The 18,770-nt window shown below is 38.0% G+C and overlaps 1 protein-coding gene across 2 annotated transcripts in view; it reads right to left on the bottom strand.

Annotated features, from left to right (window-relative positions):
* Positions 1–18,770, bottom strand: part of LOC124607464 (protein melted) — a 272,786-nt gene that overhangs the window by 240,538 nt on the left and 13,478 nt on the right. Inside the window, exons 2-5 of one of the 2 annotated variants that reach the window (XM_047139803.1) lie at positions 8,295–8,437; positions 7,987–8,147; positions 336–480; positions 81–255 (exon numbers count right to left, since the gene is read on the bottom strand). In XM_047139803.1, the coding sequence (XP_046995759.1) occupies positions 81–255; positions 336–480; positions 7,987–8,147; positions 8,295–8,342 (529 nt within the window). In that variant the 5' untranslated portion in view covers positions 8,343–8,437. Of the gene's footprint in view, positions 1–80; positions 256–335; positions 481–1,088; positions 1,261–7,986; positions 8,148–8,294; positions 8,438–18,770 lie in introns of those variants that run through there. The other variant, XM_047139804.1, reaches the window with a different exon arrangement.

The raw sequence follows: 18,770 nt of genomic DNA, 5'->3' as shown, positions 1-18,770 counted from the left end.
GGGCTGGAACAATAAAGAAATAAGAGATCACCACCATTTAAACAAGACATAACAGTAACTTACAACAGACTAATACTAACCTGATATTATTGAATCAATGATAAGTTGTATATGTTGTGATAAAAGGTCGGCATTTTCTATAGCTGCAAGCGAAAGATAAGAGGCCATATTACGAGAAAGTTCCTTGTTGCCTTTGTGCAGGAATTTTACAGCAACTGGCAATGCTCTTTTCATTACATCCTTTTTGCCATAATTCTAAAACAAACATATGCATACCATAGTCAGTACAATTATAATAATAAAGCTAAAATTACTCTACTTCTAGAAAAACTTACCAGAAAAATGCAAGAAATTATATCAGAGGCTATTTTTGCATGAGGTGGATCCTCATCTTTCGGGGATGGTTTTAAATTGTGATTCAAACATGATTCCAACAAGCCAACTAAAGCTTCAGAATGTTGCTGGATTGAGCCAGTTTCTCTGTCAAAAGATGATTCAGAAAGTAAAATTATATTGTCATACATTCAACAAACAAGATCAATTTCATCAACCACACAAACACAAAAAAATGTACAGAAGTTTTATAGCTCATCAAGCCCCAGTTCGTAATACAACATGTGATGATCTCTTTGCAAGTAAGTCTTTTTTCACATGTCAACTGTCTCTTTCCTTCTCAATTTAATGAAGAAGTTGTACCATTTTGGTCAAATTTTAAATAATTTCTATTGTTGTTTCCTAAAATGTTAAAGCCATAATATTCTATCACATCTGTTTAATCTATTTTTTTGCTATTTACACATTACTATTTAATAACTGTGTGTGCAGTGATTACATATATTAATTACAGCATGTTTATTGATGTGATTAAATTAATGGAGCATTAATTTAATCTGTGGCAAGCTACTACTAATAAAATTTAATTTCTTTTATATCATGAATACATTGAAACCCACGTAACATCTTAATTATTTTAACATGAAAAAAGGGATGAAGTAATCACTCTCAGAACACATAGAAATAGGTGTATTCATAGCATGCAGCATCCATTAACAGGTCAAGAGGAGATTACACAGGCAGAGAAGCTTTACCTGAACTAGTGCACTGCATGTTGCATCCATATATAACTGATTTAGTGGTTAAGCCTACAGAAACAGCAATGAAGGAGATGTAGGTCCGAGTAAGTATCATACATGACTGCAACTCAGAGACAAGGGACACCAAATCCAGGAAAATGTGCTGGTAACGCCTATGAGATTCAACCTGGAAGGAAGAGAAGAGTCCAAAAAGTGCAAACCAAATGTTGAAATAAAAGGAACGGCATACTAAGGCCACAAAGCGACTCTGGAATTCAAACATATAAAAGTTGTGACAGAACAGTAAAGTAACAGTAGAAGACTACAAAATAGATAGGCAGGGTGGGTGAATGAAAGATCGGTAAAACAAAACAATGGCAAAACAGCATGCAACAACAGTAAGCAAGACTGAAAAATAAGAAAATTCTCAAAAAAAGAAGAGAGGAGAATAAACAAGTGGGAAAATGGTACTGAAACGAAGACAAAAAATCCTAAAAATTATGAAGTGACAGTAGAAAATATAAATCAGTGAGAGGGGGGGGGGGGGGGGGGGGGGGGGAAATGCACCAATATAAACACTGTACTTAAGCACAATGCAGATCACCCTGAATGTAATGACTTCATGAAAATTAGTGTTGTAAATTAGATAAAGACAACACACTGAGAAAATGGTAGAAAATGTGTGACTCTGAAATGAAAGACAAGATAATAGATTTTTATATAGGAATCTCTTTATCTGCACACGGGTATCCACAGTATTATCAGCTTCCTGAACTGAATGTTCTTACTGTTGTGTGTGTTGTGGTCTTCAGTCCTGAGACTGGTTTGATGCAGCTCTCCATGCCATACAGTAAAGCTGCATGCCCTCGGGAAAAATTACGGCTGTAGTTTCCCCTTGCTTTCAGCCGTTCGCAGTACCAGCACAGCAAGGCCGTTTTGGTTATTGTTACAAGGCCAGATCAGTCAATCATCCAGACTGTTGCCCTTGCAACTACTGAAAAGGCTGCTGCCCCTCTTCAGGAACCACACGTTTGTCTGGCCTCTCAACAGATACCCCTCCGTTGTGGTTGCACCTACGGTACGGCTATCTGTATCGCTGAGGCACGCAAGCCTCCCCACCAACGGCAAGGTCCATGGTTCATGGGGGGAATGTTCTTACTATGAAATTAATAAAGGAAGGAGAGGCGAAACAAGATTCAAGATCGTAGTGCTTAATTTTTATACATATTTTGTTTTCCTATCCACATCAAATACCACAAACTGTTATTGGTGTCCTCTTTCTCCTTCTAGTTTCATTACTTACTTTAATAATAGTGAGACAAGGTGTCAAATTAGTGTCTCCCACAACAGGAGCAAGGCCAACAGAAAGCAATGGAAATTTGTGAATGACTTCTGAGCAAATATTGACCTTTTGAAAATGGCAGTCGTACAGATGGGGAAAAAGACAAAGTATGAACAATGAAACAGAAAGGTCAGACAATCAGAATAACCTGCCAATAATGTTAGAGCTAACATCTCTGACCCACCTTTCAGAATATTAATATAGTCATTAGTGATGTACTGAAACTAATGTTGTTAGACTGGTACATGTTGGAAAACATTCAACAAAGAATGTTACGGAGCTAAAGGATGCAACACGTGAATGTCAGTGAGGACAACTTTATTTTCTGTCACTGATTATTAATCTCACTGACTGCAACTGTCTTTATCAATACTGATTTTTCCACTATTGAAAAATTGCCTTCCTCACCAAGCTAGTACAACCCTGCAGTGTCTATACCTCTGCCCCACAGTGTCTATATGATGCGAACTTCCCATCCAGTTCATCAACATAGTTGTTATGTTGGATTTCTACTCACTCTACCACCAGCATTATCAGCAAACCAAAATCTAATATACATAAATTATTAGGCATTGTTAACATCAGAACTGCACATGGTATCTCTGCCCATAGTGTGATCTAAAAATAAACTAAACTGTGCAGAAATGTCTCACATTTGGACCCTTCAAACAGGACACAAATATCAGCCATCAGAAGATAACACATTAACATACACTAAAATCAAATGTGTATCTCTGCGAGTTCCAAAATCCATATTTCATTTTCAAAATGAAATACTACGGAGCCTGTGCATGTGTACTTCAATTAACCTTCAAGTAGGCATGCTGGGGTGTTGGTAACCCATTGTAGAATTACACAGTGCTGCAGCATAATGCAGCGCTCTGCAAAGTGTTGGCGTTCTAGGTATTTGTTTACTTGATCCACCTTGCCCCTTTCCTTTCCTCTGCCCTCCTTCCTCATCTCAGAGCCCTAAGTATTGCACTGCCTCCCAAGGAAAGCGTAGTGGGGCACTCCATACACTGCACTCTTGTTATACTTGTTCTTTGTGACAATTTTGAATGTGTGTGCCATTTTCACTTTGTCTATGCAAAGGATTGAGCTGTAAAGATATCTTTTCACAAAAGTATTTATTACAAAGGTTCAAAAAAGTACGTAAATAATTTTTTGTATATTTTTTGTGATGTAAGAGTTGTTAACCAACAAAGTATTTTTTTTTTTATTTGTTTCTAGGTCCAAAGGATTCATAAAGCTTGAGGATATAGCTGCAAACCATGAAGTACTCAAAGAAGCCAAGAGACTTGCAAAAAACCTTGTTGAGTTAGCTGAAAGAGAAGATTATCTGAGTGACGAAAAGTTTATTTTAGCGACCAAGATCATGAAAGTAACTCCAAACAGGAAGAAGAAAGTAGGGGTGAGGAAGAAAGAAGTTCAGAAATTGAGTTTATCTTAGGAAAAGACAAACTATCACAACATAAAAAAAACCAGCCTTCAAAACAAAAACTACCAAGTAAAAAAACATAAAAGTTTCACTTGGTCTCACACACTATTCAAACAATATTTCTAATGAAACGGTCTCACACACTATTCAAACAATATTTCTAATGAAACTGACACATTTTTCAAGCTTTCTGAATCTGATATGATAGTATCTCATACTAAAATAGTTGTAACTTTAGAACAAACTACAAACCTACAAGAGACTGTAAAGTTACAGACAGATGTGAAATTATGGCACTATTCGACATTTTATTTTTGCCACTTGAAATGAAAACTTGACAAGTCAGGTGCTCTGAGAAAGCTTTTACATTCCCTGCAGTCAACGTCAAATGGTCATATAATCCTACAGAATATGTGACAACCGATGAAATTTTCATTGGATTTAGAGCCCACTGCTCCTGGATCCATTATATACCATCCAAACCTAACAAATACATGATAAAAATATTTGCCACGTGAGACACACAGAGTTTTTGCACCAGCAATGTTGAAGTATATGTGGGAAAGCAGCCAGATGGGCCATTTCAAGGATCAAACAGCCCAGCAGAAATTGTAAAAAGGCTTGTCAAAGACATCGAAGGTATACAGCGAAATGTCATCACTGATAATTGGTAAACTATCTGCCAGTTAGCGGAAGATATGTTAGAGAAAAAATTGACAATTCTAGCCACTCTTCACAAGACAAAAGAGAGATCCTGCCTGAATTTTTGCCTCTAAAAAACCAACCTGTCAGAGATTCGAAATTTGGCTCTCCAGGTAATAAATCTCATCTCATACTTAACAAAAAGAAATTGTTCAGTGATTCAGTGATACTCCTGTCCACAATGCATGATACAGACAAAATTGACCCCGAAACAGATAAGCATTATTATTGATTACAGTCACACAAAAGGAGACGTGGATACTGTGGACAAAATCATAGCAAGATATTCTGTTTCCAGAATTACGGAGATAGCCTATAGTGTTATTTCATACAGTGCCAAATATAGCCGGGATAAATTGCCAAATTTTGCATTCACTTTCCAAACCAGGAAAACCTGTCAAAAATTCGACATATTTTTTTGAAGAAATTTGCGTTTGATTTGACAAATGAACACTAAAAAAATTATATCACTGCCAACCAATGTCTCTGAATTTCTAAAACGGAAATTCCTTTCAGAAGAAGTCACTGACACACCAAGATCAGCAGAGAAGAGGAAGAAAGGGCGCTGCCATGTGCATGGAGAGAAAAAAAAAAGGCGCCGCCACGACAAAAGTTTGTGTGAAGTGCAATAAGTTTACTTTTCAAGCACAACTGATTACAGAGCCTATGTGTGTTACATGTCATCAACACGAGACTGACTGATACATCATTTATTACTTTTGTGCAATTGATTTATTGTAGGTACAGTATATTTATATAGAGTTAAAATAAAATAATTAAAATTAAAATTTATAGTCATCTTTCTGTTACTTACAAGTTAATTGTCTGTTGTATAAAATTAATTAATGTATTTCTTCCCTTTGTTACATTATCTATAATGAATTCCTTCATTCAGTTGCTGATTAAAGCTTTTGAAACAAACATATAAAAATATATTCTGCAAAACATAAATATTTAACTGATTCCTAAAGAAGTGACTACGAAGGCTTTCCTGGAGTAATAATTGATAATATTCTTCTCAGGTGTGCAGCCGGATCATAACGTCTTCATGACACGATACTTCCCCGGTCCAACTGGCCGCCATCTTCAGGTGAGTGTGCTGGTGCACAATCTCGCCGGAACTGACTTCCCAGCGCAAGCGGCAGTCCCTATATAGGCCACAGAAGGCCCACAATGCGTGCGCGAGAAGGTGCCGTAGCTGCCCTCAAGCGCAAACAAACATACCACGCAGCCAGTGGTGGAAACAGGTGAAATCGAGATTTCGCTATCAAAAATTAAAAAATTTAAAAATTTTATTCCGACAATCGAAACACAGACCGTTGTTTTTTAATGTCTGATAACACCGGGTCCCAAGTCTTACTTAAAAGATAACCCTTGTCTCTATTAATAAGATTATTAGATAAACGAATCTCTATGGATTCTTTTAACACACAGTCCCAATAGCGAGATGCAGGGGCAACCATTTGTGTCTCGTCATATAGCATTCTGTGTCCCTCGGTGAGACATCGCTCCGCCACCGCAGATTTCTCAGGTTGAAGCAACCGTATGTGCCGCTGGTGCTCAACACATCGGTCCTGAATGGTCCGGATTGTCTGACCAATATAAGCCTTCCCACAGTGGCAAGGGATCTTGTACACATCGGGCTTCCTCAAACCCAAGTCATCCTTAACAGAGCCAAGAAGTGCACTAATCTTGGCTGGCGGACGAAAAATACTTTTTATATTACATCTTTTCAGAATTCTTCCTATCTTCGAGGAAATGCTCCCAGCAAAAGGCAGAAAAGCCACCGATTTGCAGGTATCTTCTGGTGGTTCAGGCGAAGGTCCAAACTGGAAATCACGACGGATCTGTTTATCTGTGTAGCCATTCTGCTTGAACACAACCTTAAGATGGTCCAATTCTTGTGTCAAGCTTTCTCCATCTGAAATGGCATAAGCTCTTCTCGCCAACGTCCACAGGACCCCCGTACGCTGGAACGATGACTGACAGCTGGAAGCATGCAGGTAACGGTTCGTGTGCGTAGGCTTTCGATAAACACTGTGTCCCAGTGTCCCATCATCCTTTCTGTACACCAGAACATCCAGAAACGGAAGCTTTCCATCACTTTCCACCTCCATGGTAAACTTGATGCTAGGATGCAGGGAATTAAAATGATCTAGGAGGCGGTCAAGAGTGTCTCTCCCATGAGGCCACACCATAAACGTATCGTCAACGTACCTCCAGAAACCGGTTGGTTTTAAGGACGCTGGAAAGCTCAATCTTAACTCCCTTTTCAAATTAGTACTTGGGTTCCTTTACTGCTTGATCAGCGCACAGATTGAATAACATTGGGAACAGATTACTATCCTGTCTCACTCCCTTCTCAATCATTGCTTCGGTTTCCTGTCCATCAGCTCTTATATAACTGCAGTTTGGTTTCTGTACAAGGTGAGAATAACCATTTGCTTCCTCAATTTTATCCCTGCAAGCTTCCGAATTGAAAGAGTGCATTCCAGTTAACATTGCCAAAAGATTCCACTAAATCTATAAATGCTTTCATGTAAGTTTGTCTTTATTAAATCTAATCTTCCCTAAGGTCAGCTTCTTCCATTTTTCCCATTCTTCTATAAATAATTCATGTCACTGTTTTGCAAGCATGATTTATTTAGCTGATAGTTTGGTGTTATTTACACCTGTCAGCAGATGCTTTCTTTGGAATTGGAATTATTCTCCTTGACATCCAAGGATATTTTGTCTGTCTCATATGACTTGCACACCAGCTAAAATAGTTTTCTCATGGACTTGTTTGATTAACATCTCTCTGCACTGTAAAATTTTCTCATTGCATCACATCTCTCAGCTCAACTTTTTTCTACTTCTTCTACCCTTTCTATAACATTATCTTCAGTATTGTCATGTGCTTCACCACAGAGTTACTGTACACTATCTGTGCTCCTGATTTATAGTTAAATGGAGATGTTGATTTTTGAGAAGGTGCTTGATAGTGGCATGGGTTGTCGCATATCTGATGATGATGATGTCACAATACACCCAAAGAATTTAATACATGCAAAGGTATGCTATTCTTTACAATCACCTTCTTAAACCCAAAAATTGCTGTATCCAAATACTGATTAACTGAAACATAGAGATCCTGGAAGAACAAGACACTTCCTTCAGCAATAACAATATTGGCAAAGTTTGTCTTTACTTCTGTATTATGATTACAGATCAGTATCCAAATAAAACACACACACACACACACACACACACACACACACACACCTTCCCCAACTTGCAAACCATGAATGGGATATGGAAGAAAATCGGTAATTAAAACATCATCACTTTAGATTCCAACTTGATTTTGGAGCCACACATGGTAAATCCAAATATAATAAATATAGTTAAATTAAACAAGGCAAATAATGCATCACACATGAGCAACTCACCTTATACAGGAGGTAACACGAGTAATGCAGATTTCTACAACACTCTGGTCATTGTCATTGTTCACATAATCAGGCAAACTGGTAATTTCAGCAATAGTATTCACAACTTCTGTCAGATCATTTACTATAGCCTGATCAGCCACAGAAAACAAATCACCCGCCTTAAACAGAGTTGAAAGGACTAATCAGACAGATGTACAGGAGTCCAAAATGTGATGTGATAATACAGATTTATTTTTAAATTACATTTGACACTAAAAGACAATAATGAAAATTACAAAATTATGTTAGGTAAAAAGAAAAGGCACCTTTGACAGATCCTTTTTTCCTAGAACCTGCATAAAAAGTTCATGCATCTTTGGAATGTACTGTTGTCTTGTCCTTCACAAGCAAAGATCTATGTGAGTATATACAATTTCTACACATTCCTCTTATACTGCAAAATGAGATGCTGCAACAAAGAAAGAAAATTGAGTACATGTAGTATTTAATGTGTGAATTCCACGAAAAACTACCAGACTAAATGTTTAAACACATCTCTTACAATTTAGTACTTGAACAGAATACAAAACCAGCTACAAAATCTAATCTGTGTGATTGCAACAATCATCTTTATTTACATAGTTTTTTTTTTTCTTTTTAATGTTCTGTATTTCCTACCTATTAATTAAGTGATCTTCACCATGGCATGATAAAATTTTATGTGTGATAAATTTGAGGATATTGCTGAATGCTAAAAATAGGTTACACATTCAACTTAATAAGTACTTAATTCCTATTAAATACAATATTCTTAGTTTTATGTCTTGAACAATTTGATGTATGGGAAGTTATCTGAACTGGAAAACATACTTTGAATCTACAGAGGCAGTATTTCTTCGGCACTGTAGTTTGTGAAGTGTTTGTTGCCTCTTTGGTTAAAGCATATCACAAGTGTGTTGACCACATCATAATGAATAACCACTGTGGTAATTTTGGCCATCCACATGCTATCATAACTGAAGTGACAGTCAACAACTGTGTGGATGCAAGTGAAGTGCAAATAGCAGTCTGCAGTCGAACAGCCCAAACCTGAATAAACCAGGAAACAAGATTCATTCCACCAAATCTAATTTCTCTATCTTGGTAACAGGAATTAAAGAAAATTATGTTTCTGCAATGAAATATTGTCATCAGTCTTCCCTCCCTTCTCCATGCCACCTGAAAAGGATTGAAGCACCATCGGTGGTAGGAAGAACAGTAGCCCGAGTTTCTTGCTTAAGTGTCAAAACTGGATAAGTTACAGCCACGCCTCTTGAATGTGTACACTACATACATGGTAACAAGTCTCATGCATATTGTGCTCATTGAGCATGAGCCCATCACTGATCACTTTTTAAGGATACCTCTGATAAAACATGGATTCCGCACAGATGAGCCCCAAGGTAAATTTCTAACTGATAATCATTTATTGCTGTCATAACTGGTAATTGTTCTTAAATGTTTGCAACCAAGATATAAAAAATAACATGTTCAATCAGTGTGACTGATACATTTCTCCACATCATTTGCAAATACTCGTGTGCGATATACTAGTTCAGCTAATCCTGTTGGAATTCTAACACATACATATGGTGTCTGCAGCTTTGAATAACCAGGTAAACACTGTTATTAAATAAGAGAGCAATTGTTATAATGCATACACAATAGCTGATGAAAAGATGCAGCAACATCAGTTGCTATACATTAAAAAGAAATGTGATTGAAGAACAGGGCTGACAGAAAATTCTTGTGATGAGTATTATACCCACACTCATTTATCTGCTGAAATGAAGTGGCTACCGGTGTTCCACCTGCACTAGAAACAGTAGTGAGAATTTGCAGATTCTCTCTAATGAAACACAACAGCTGAGAGCAAAGTCATTACTGCAAAATTAGAATTGTGTTTTATTCCATAATTTTTTTTTGGCATGCATCCAGAACACCAATATTTCATTTCTGACATTTCATCTGTTAACCATGCTGTTAACCATATAACCATCTTAAATGCAAGTCAGTGACTGAATTAAAATCACTTGACACAATGATATACTGTGGAATGAAACTATCAAAGATATCACAGTTGCCAGTCAGCATACACACAGTGATTACAAATGATGTAGCTGATTACTAAAACGGATGGCAGCCATTTAAACAGTAAGCAACGAAGACTCAGAAAATAATTCTTCTGAGAGCGCTGATGTGAAATGATTGGTTTCCACAAATTTTCAAGCTGGAAATCCTCATTTTGGATGAGCTTATTATCTGTCAATTGTATTTGTACAGCTTTCTTGACCACTGAATCTTTTCCTTTCATTTTTTTCTTTTTGAGTCATCAGTCTTCTGGCTGACTGCTGCAGGCTGGCACATATTCTCTCTCATGTCAGCCTCTTCATCTAATAGTAGCACTTGCACAATATGTCATCAATTGTTTGTTGGATGTATTCTGTCTGTCTTCCCCTATAGTTTTTATATCCCACAACTCCCAGTGCCATGGAATTTTTTCCTGATGTCTTAACCCATGTCCTATCATCCCCTCTCTCTTTTTCTCATCAGTGTTCTCCGTATGTTCCTTTCTTGGCCTATTCTTATCTTATCAGTCCATCTAATTTTCAGAATCCTTCTACAGCACAACATCTCAAACATTTTGAATCTCTTCCTTTTGTGTTTTCCCACAGTCCATTATTCAGTACCACATAAACTTCATCTACTTTGTGGTAACCAATTTTTCACAGTCCATTATTCAGTACCACATAAACTTCATCTACTTTGTGGTAACCAATTTTTATGTTAAATTCATCATTACTCTCACTTCTGCTAGTCCTCTTTGTTTTACTCTTTGTACTTATTCTGTTCTCCTTAGGCTGTTCATTTCAGTCAATAGGTCTTGTAATTCTGCATCACTTTCACTCAGACTGCAATGTCATCAGTAAATCTTATCACTGATATCCTTTAACCCATAATTTTAATCCCATCTTGAACCTTTCTTTCATTTCTGTCACTGCTTCTAAGACATACAGATTGTACAATATGGTAGAAAGACGCAGTCCTCTCTTACACCCTTTTTAATTTGTGCACTTTGTTCATGGTCTTCCATTCTTATTGTTCCCTCTTGGACCTTGTACATATTTTACATTATTCATCTCCCCATATAGCTAACTTCTACTTTTCTCAGAATTTCAAACAGCATGCACCATTTCACACTGTCGAACACTTTTTTCTAGGTCGACATATACCAAGAAAGTGTCTTGGTTTTCTTCAGCCTTGCTTTCAATATCAAGTGCAGTGTCAGAATTGCCTCCCTGGTGTCTTTACCTGTCCTAAAGCCAATATGATTGTCTAACAGATACTTTTTTTTACATTCTTCTGTATATTATTCTTGTCAACAACTTGGAAGACTGAGCTGTTATGCAGGTTGTGTGACAGTTCTTGCACTTAGCTGCCCTTGCTTTCTTCAGTACGTGGATGATGATTTTCCGAAATTCCGATGGTACATTTCCAATTTCCTAGATTCTACACACCAACCTGATTATAGAATTATTACAGAAATTCTGAAGGACTGTTATATAGCCTTCCTGTGTGTGGGTTTTTTTGTTTTTTTTTTTTTTTTTTACCATAAGTCTTCCAAAGCTCTGCTAAACCCTGATGGTAATACTGGACCTAATATATTTTTCATATTGACTGCCATTTCTTCTTCTATCACATCATAAGGCATGTCCACCTCATAGAGGCCTTCAATGCACTCTTTCCACCAAATCTTAATGTTTCTGCCCTTGCTTTCCAATACATTGAAGTCTGTCTTCACTTTCCTGTATACTGAATAGGCTCTTCTGACAATCATTTCTTTTTCAATTTCTTCAAATTTCTAATGCAGACATTTCACCATAGCTTCTCTGCACTTCCTATTTATTTATTTCATTAGTGACTTATACTACTGTACTCCTGTCTTCCCCTGAACATTTTTGTATTTCCTTATTTCACAATCATTTGAAGTACATCATCTGTTCCCCGAAGTATCTTTACAGTTACCTCCTTTCAAACTATGTTTGTTGGTTCATCTTCTGTGGTTGTTCTTTTTTAGAGATATCCACTCCTCTAGAAACTGAACCACTACCATGTTGTTCATTATTGCAGCATTTAATAAAATTTAAACACATCTCAACATTCCTCTGTACTTCAGTATTCCACTTCCTTCCACAATGATTCTTCTGTATGGTTCTCTTAAAAGAAGGTGATATTTTCCAGTTTTGCTGCATACATTTTATTTGATCACATCTATTTGCAGTCTTCTAGGCCATTCTCAAGTGATTTTGTGGTTCTGTACAAAACAGAACATATTATATTACCCCCACAAATAGAAATGTAATGGTCTGAATATAAACCTGCTATGTCTTACTTATTGAAACGTTCCTTGTCTTTAAATTTGTTTTTTTTTTTTTTTCCTATTCGTTTTGGTTCACAAATGCTATCTTGTTGGTTTGACAGCTTGATATTTACAAAGGTATTATTCAGACCAAAGAGTAAAGCTAAACATGGAACAATAACTTCAAATACTACAACTATATTTTTCAGTGTAGTTGACACAGTTTAAAAAAAAATAGTAGGGTATATCAAATATTGTGGAAAATAAAACAAAATAAAAATAAATATTAAAATATATGGTGAGATGAGATTAAATTTTAAATTTAATTTTATTGTATAGATGATTTTCGATTGGTCATTTGCAGAATGTGACTGAAGTTATCGAAGAATTTTGTGTCCTGAAGATTGTTTTCCTCGTTAAGAAGTATATCAGGCTGGCTTCACTCTTTGATCAATATAACACCTTTGTAAATGTCAAGCTGTCAAATCTTAAGACAGCATTTGTGACCCAAACCAATAAAAAACACAAATTTAAAGACACTTACATTTCAATACATAAGGCATATTTCTCTATTTGTGGTATGCGTATTTTAAAAAAATAGTTTACATTCACATTGCTACATTTCTGTTTGTGGAGGTAAAACAATGTATTCTAATTTTTACAGAACCACAAAATCACTTGACAATGGTGCAGAAGGCTGAAACTAGCTGGGAAAAAAATAAAATTAATACAGAAAAAGTGGAAAATACCATCTTCTTTTAATAAATTCATTGTTGCAGTATCTGTTATGAAGAAAAGCATTCTCTTGAACTTCATTCTACTGTTCATCAGTACTAAATTGTGAAACTAGTACACATCTGCCTCTGAGGATGCCTTACAATTCAATATCTGATGGAATCTCTGTCTATGATGTAATCTAGTTGATATCTTCCTGTGTCTCTGGGCCTTTTCCAAGTAAAACTCCTCTTCTTGTGATTTTTGACCAGTGTATTACTACAGTGTACTAGTGTGTGTCATAAGCTGAAATTTGTTGCAGGACTCAGTCAGTCATTCTCCTCATCATTCCTACTACCAAGCCCATAATCTCCCTTAACTCCTACTAACATTATCTAATCCCCCTTCGTTATTAATTATCATGTACCTCTAAGTACTGAATTATCAGTTCAAAATTCTCATATAATTTTTCTGTCTTCATCCTGTGCTTGTGATGTTCTGAACTATTGTTGTTGGCAATGGTTGCTGTCAATTACGATGAGAGCAACCCTGTCAGTGAAATGTTAACAGTAACTCACTATCTGCCCTACTTTACAATTCGTAACAATTCCTACTCCCATTATATCATTTCCTGCCACTGTCGGTATTATCCCAGAAATCCTCACCTTCCTTCCGTTTCACTTCACTGACTCCGACTATATCTAGATTGAACCTTGACACTTTCCTTTTCAGATTTCCTAGCTTCCCCACCACGTTCAAACTTCTGACATCCCACATTCTGATTCTACAATGTTATCCTTTTGCTGGTTAATTCAGTCTTTTTCTCATAGTTACCTCCCCCTTCATAGTCCCCTCCCAGAGATACAAAAGGTGAACTAACCTGGAATCTTTTCCCAATGGAGAAACCATCAAGACACTTTCTCAATTACACGCACATACCATTGGCATACATATTCTCTCTCTTTAATGCAGCAGTTTCCACTACCTTTTGCATCCTCATGCCTTTGATCATTGCTGATTTTTCTGCCTTTTAAGGGTAGTTTCCCAGTCCAAGGGCAAGATGTTGCTGTGAAACTTTGTCTGTTGCTCTATGCTCTTTGACAATGCCGTTGGCAAAATAGGGTGATTCGTTATACAGGAATCCTTTGGTCACTATAGCTGCAGAAGGCGGGTGTGTTGATAGTGTTTGATGCACCTACATGCCATCATCTTCAGGACTCACTTTTATTTCTGAAGCTGCATTTATTTATAGGTGGGGTTGTAAGGTGCCTGCTTCACAAGTGTGGTAAGTCTGTCCAAATTATTTTGTAATTTACACTTATGATAGTAGATAACAGTGAAGTTGAAAAAGGTGAGAAAAGCAGAGTGTGTGTAACAACATACCAGGAAACACACCAAGAAAGCACACCATGACAAAAAGCATGGCCACATTTCACAAAATGCTTAATACCAGGCCACAACATAAAACTCAACATATAGATAATTTCAGCTTCTGAAATAAATATGAGACTCACAGCTAATAATACATTTGTGTTGTAACATTATGTTTTGAAAAAGATGCAGTTTCAAAAAAATCAAACTTAATTCACAAACATGGGAAAATGGCAACAAGAGCTTATAACTTCTGCAAGATGAGTACTTGCCAGTAAAATTTCAATAGCACTTAAATGCATTGATTAATCTGATCATATGGAGGGATTTCACTTTCCCCTGTAACTGGCATTTTATAAAATACGGATACTTTTTGTACCCAAAATGTACACCAAATATTCAACAATACATTATTTAATATTACAGTATTGTATTGCATATATAGTTTATTGTTCAAATACAAGCTGCAAGATACAATATTTTTCCGAAGATTTGTGTGCAAGCATAGTTGGCTGCACCAAACCTGATGAAAATCTACAATACGTGATATATACAGGGAACACATTGCCACCAAAATTCCTGAAAATTTCTTGACCAATTTATTTCAGTTTTTTACATGATAATCTAATGAACATTTGGACGCAGAAAGGTTATATATTTATTTACTACATATAGACAACAATGGTGCAATAAAAAGATAGTTTACTACTTACTGTAAAGGTGACATGTTAAGTTCCAGACAGGCACAATTAAAAAGACACTTACACATTAGCTTTTGGCCACAGTCTACATCAGAAAAAGAAACTCATACCATTCATTCACACAAGCAAGCAGCCAAGTTCAGACCAGAGATACCGGATTTGGCTGTCATTGTGCGTGTGGTGTGCCTGTCTGAGTGAGTAAATGTTGCGTGTGTCTCTTTCTTTTTCTGACGAAGGCTGTGGCCAAAATCCAACGTTTAAGTGTTTTTTAATTGTCGCTGTCTGCAACTTAATGTGTCACCTTTATGGTAAGTAGCAATCTATTTTTCCTTACACTGCTAATGCTGGAGTTTCCATTGTTCGATTGAAGTACATATTAATATATAAATATATATAAACATATAAAGAGGAAATGTTTTTACCAGAAGTCCAGAAAATTTCTGGACTAATTTACTACAAATTTCAAATGATACTCTAATGAACATTGGGATGGACATAGGCTATATTGTATATATTGAAGAACACCATCAGCTGTAATTTCATTTCCAATTTATTTTACAGGCTTCCGGTTTCAGTGATATAATACACCTTCATCAGGCCTTTTGTACTAGATAGTGGCTGAATTTTCCAATGACAAATATATAAAAATAACCAGTCTTCACATCAGCTTATGCAAATGCAACATTAGCAGATGACAACACATAGAACATATCAGAATCAGCATGAAGACCACTCTGTAGGGCAAGACCGAGAACAGATGTTAATTGTTGGCAGTACACAAGATCAAGGAGCTTGGCCCACTCTTGAGATGATGAGGCTTAGCACTCCCAGCATTCCTTCTTACTGAATCTGATTTGGTAGTGAGCCTCAGTACAAAGTTGCTTAAAAGTGAAAAGGTTGGTCTGCGATCCTGAACAGCTATTGCAATGATTTTGGTATTCCACGGCACCCGCCGACAACGGATGGGGTGTGGGGAGGGGGGGAGGGGAGGGTCGGGGCGGCTTTGCAGAAAGGGCCACAGCAGTTCCAGTGGCATGGATAATAGTGTCTGATATGCCTTTCACAACTTTATCAACACATCTGACAGAGAGGTGACAAATGTAGCAGCAGAGGTATATAAAGGCCAGCTGACTCTATGAAATGCTCAACGTGGTAGTTGATCTGTTTGGCTGTGGCTAGGAAATGACATGATCACCAAAAAGCGGTCACTCTCACAAAGGTTATCACACGGCGACCAATGTAGCTAATCCACAATATTAGGGTAAAAGATCTTTAGATCGATAGTTGATAAGGTTCCACGGGCGGCAGTGAAGTGGATAGGGGAACCATCATTGAGGAGACACAGATACAGGTCTGTGAAAAGTTGGTCCATTAGAAGGCCCTTGCCTGACAAAGTGGTACACACAGAGAGGTGCTGTGGGATGGAGTCCCCTAGCCACAGAAAAGGCGGCAAAGCTGTTAGATTAATGTGGTCAATTCAGCATAAGTAATTGGCCTGCCTGGAGGTAGGTAGACATTTCAAATGATGATTGCTGAGATCATTTGCTCCTGCACTGCTATTGCCTCCAATGAAGTACAAAGGGGAACCTATTCCCTGACAACATCTGTACGAATCAAAGTACAGACCCATCCAGTTGCCGTCTCAGGATCGCAACAGTTCTGACAGAACATACAATAACCACGGAGCGTAGGAGAATAGTCATCAGTGAAGTGCTTTCCCTGGAGAGCTATTCAAGCCACAGAAGAAGAGGAAATAAGGTGTTGTAGTTCCAGCAGGCGATGATACTACCTATTACAACTCCACTGAATGATCGTATGATTGGTGGCCAGGTTGGACGTGAAGGGGTCAGAGGACCAGTCACGCCACTGCATCAGTGCCTGTGACCAATGGGGATGGAACCACATCCACAAACATTGGCTCAGAATCCAACTGCATGCGGGACATCTGGGATCTCCAAAGGCACCGGAGGAGCCTTGTCCCGATTACTATTCTTCTTCTTTTACTTCAATAGCCTTTGGTGGGCAAGGTTCATTCAAGGAACTATCTACATTGAGTGTACGGACAGATGATGAGCGGACAGCCCTGGGACTCACATGCCGGAGCACCTTTGGTCATTGTTTGGCATCTTGCCTTTGGTCTAGGGGTTGCCAGGGAAAGGAACCGCGAGTGAGAGCCCTGTCACCGGTGGATGCCGAGGAAGGAGAATGCTTCCAGTGTGGAACGTGGTTCCCAAAAAGTGTACTGCAGGAACTGGGGAGAGGAGGATGGTGGGAGATCTGGTTTGAGGAAGGTTGAGGTGTGTGTGTGTGTGTGGGGGGGGGGGGGGGGGGGGGCAATGGTCACGATGTCAGCATAATTGATGGTCATATCCACAGGATGTAGGTGTTCACATTACTTCTGTGCCTCAGTATATGACAGGCAGTCAACAGATTTGTATTCCCGGATCTTCAGTTTTTCTTGAAAACTGGTGAACAAGGAGGGTGATGTTCCACACAGTTGACACACACGGATGGATGGATGTTTACAAGGACTACTTTCATGGAGTGATTGTCCAAAGTTGCCGCCTTTTGGGTCCATGTAGGAGGATGGCATATGCCATACACTTAAACATCTGAAGCAGCTCAGAGGTGGTGGGATATACCATTTTACACCACAACTGTACACTATCATCTTAACTTTCTCTTGGGAGGACATTCACATCAAAGCCAACGAGATAGGTGCCTGTATCCTTATGATTATTCTTGGGCCCTTTTTGTACATGTCTGATAAAATGTCTGCTTCACTGTTGGAGATTAGTCCAGAGCTCCTCATCTTTTTGGAGCATAAGATCTCTGTGGAAGATGATTCCTTGGACCATGTTCAAAGTTTTGTGTGGAGGCAAGGGTCACAGATACATGACCTTGATGATCATATGCCTGAAGAGCTGCATATTGGGCAGCAGAGGAAGTTTTAATTAATATCAAATCATTTCACATTTTTCCCAGAAATGTTTTTGACAGAAAATAATGGTTCTCTTGCAGTAAAAGTATCCCCATCAGTCTGAGTACATACCAAGTACTGGGTGAAGGGTTTCACTCCCAGACATCTTGCTTGCCCCTCATCCCATGGCACAGCCAGGGAAAAAAACATCGTGATGTCATATCTCTCTGTACAGTAATAATCCTTCTCATCTGAAGTAACTTCTGGGGCCTCGCGGCCATCAGTAGAAGAAATTTTAATTGGCTTCATGGGCAAATCTTTCACCATGGCACCACCCTCTCCAAACAGGTGCTCTCCCCCCTTGTCCCCCGATCGTCATCACCTAGCCACAGCAATAGTTACCTGGCCAGTAAACAATTGCTTGGAGTCCCCATATCCCAATCATGATGCACACATACTCCTTGGCTTGCATTATGAGTCACCAACTGTGCAACACCTGTGTGGTCAGGGGGCTACCACCCCCTCCCACAACAAATGGCTACCATACTGGGTTTTAGGTGCAATACCTTTGCAAGAACGAAAGAAAACAAAGAGAGAAAGGAACAAAAGGGGGAATATATACGTTGCACTGGACAACCTTCCAGTACAATGCACATTTCTGTAAAATTCAGAAAAGAGATAGCAAATCAAATCAACA

Source organism: Schistocerca americana, chromosome 3 (genome assembly GCF_021461395.2).
Source record: "Schistocerca americana isolate TAMUIC-IGC-003095 chromosome 3, iqSchAmer2.1, whole genome shotgun sequence".
Lineage (NCBI taxonomy): Eukaryota > Metazoa > Arthropoda > Insecta > Orthoptera > Acrididae > Schistocerca > Schistocerca americana.
Note: the sequence above shows the minus strand (reverse complement) of the source record. Positions and strands in the feature narration are given on the sequence as shown.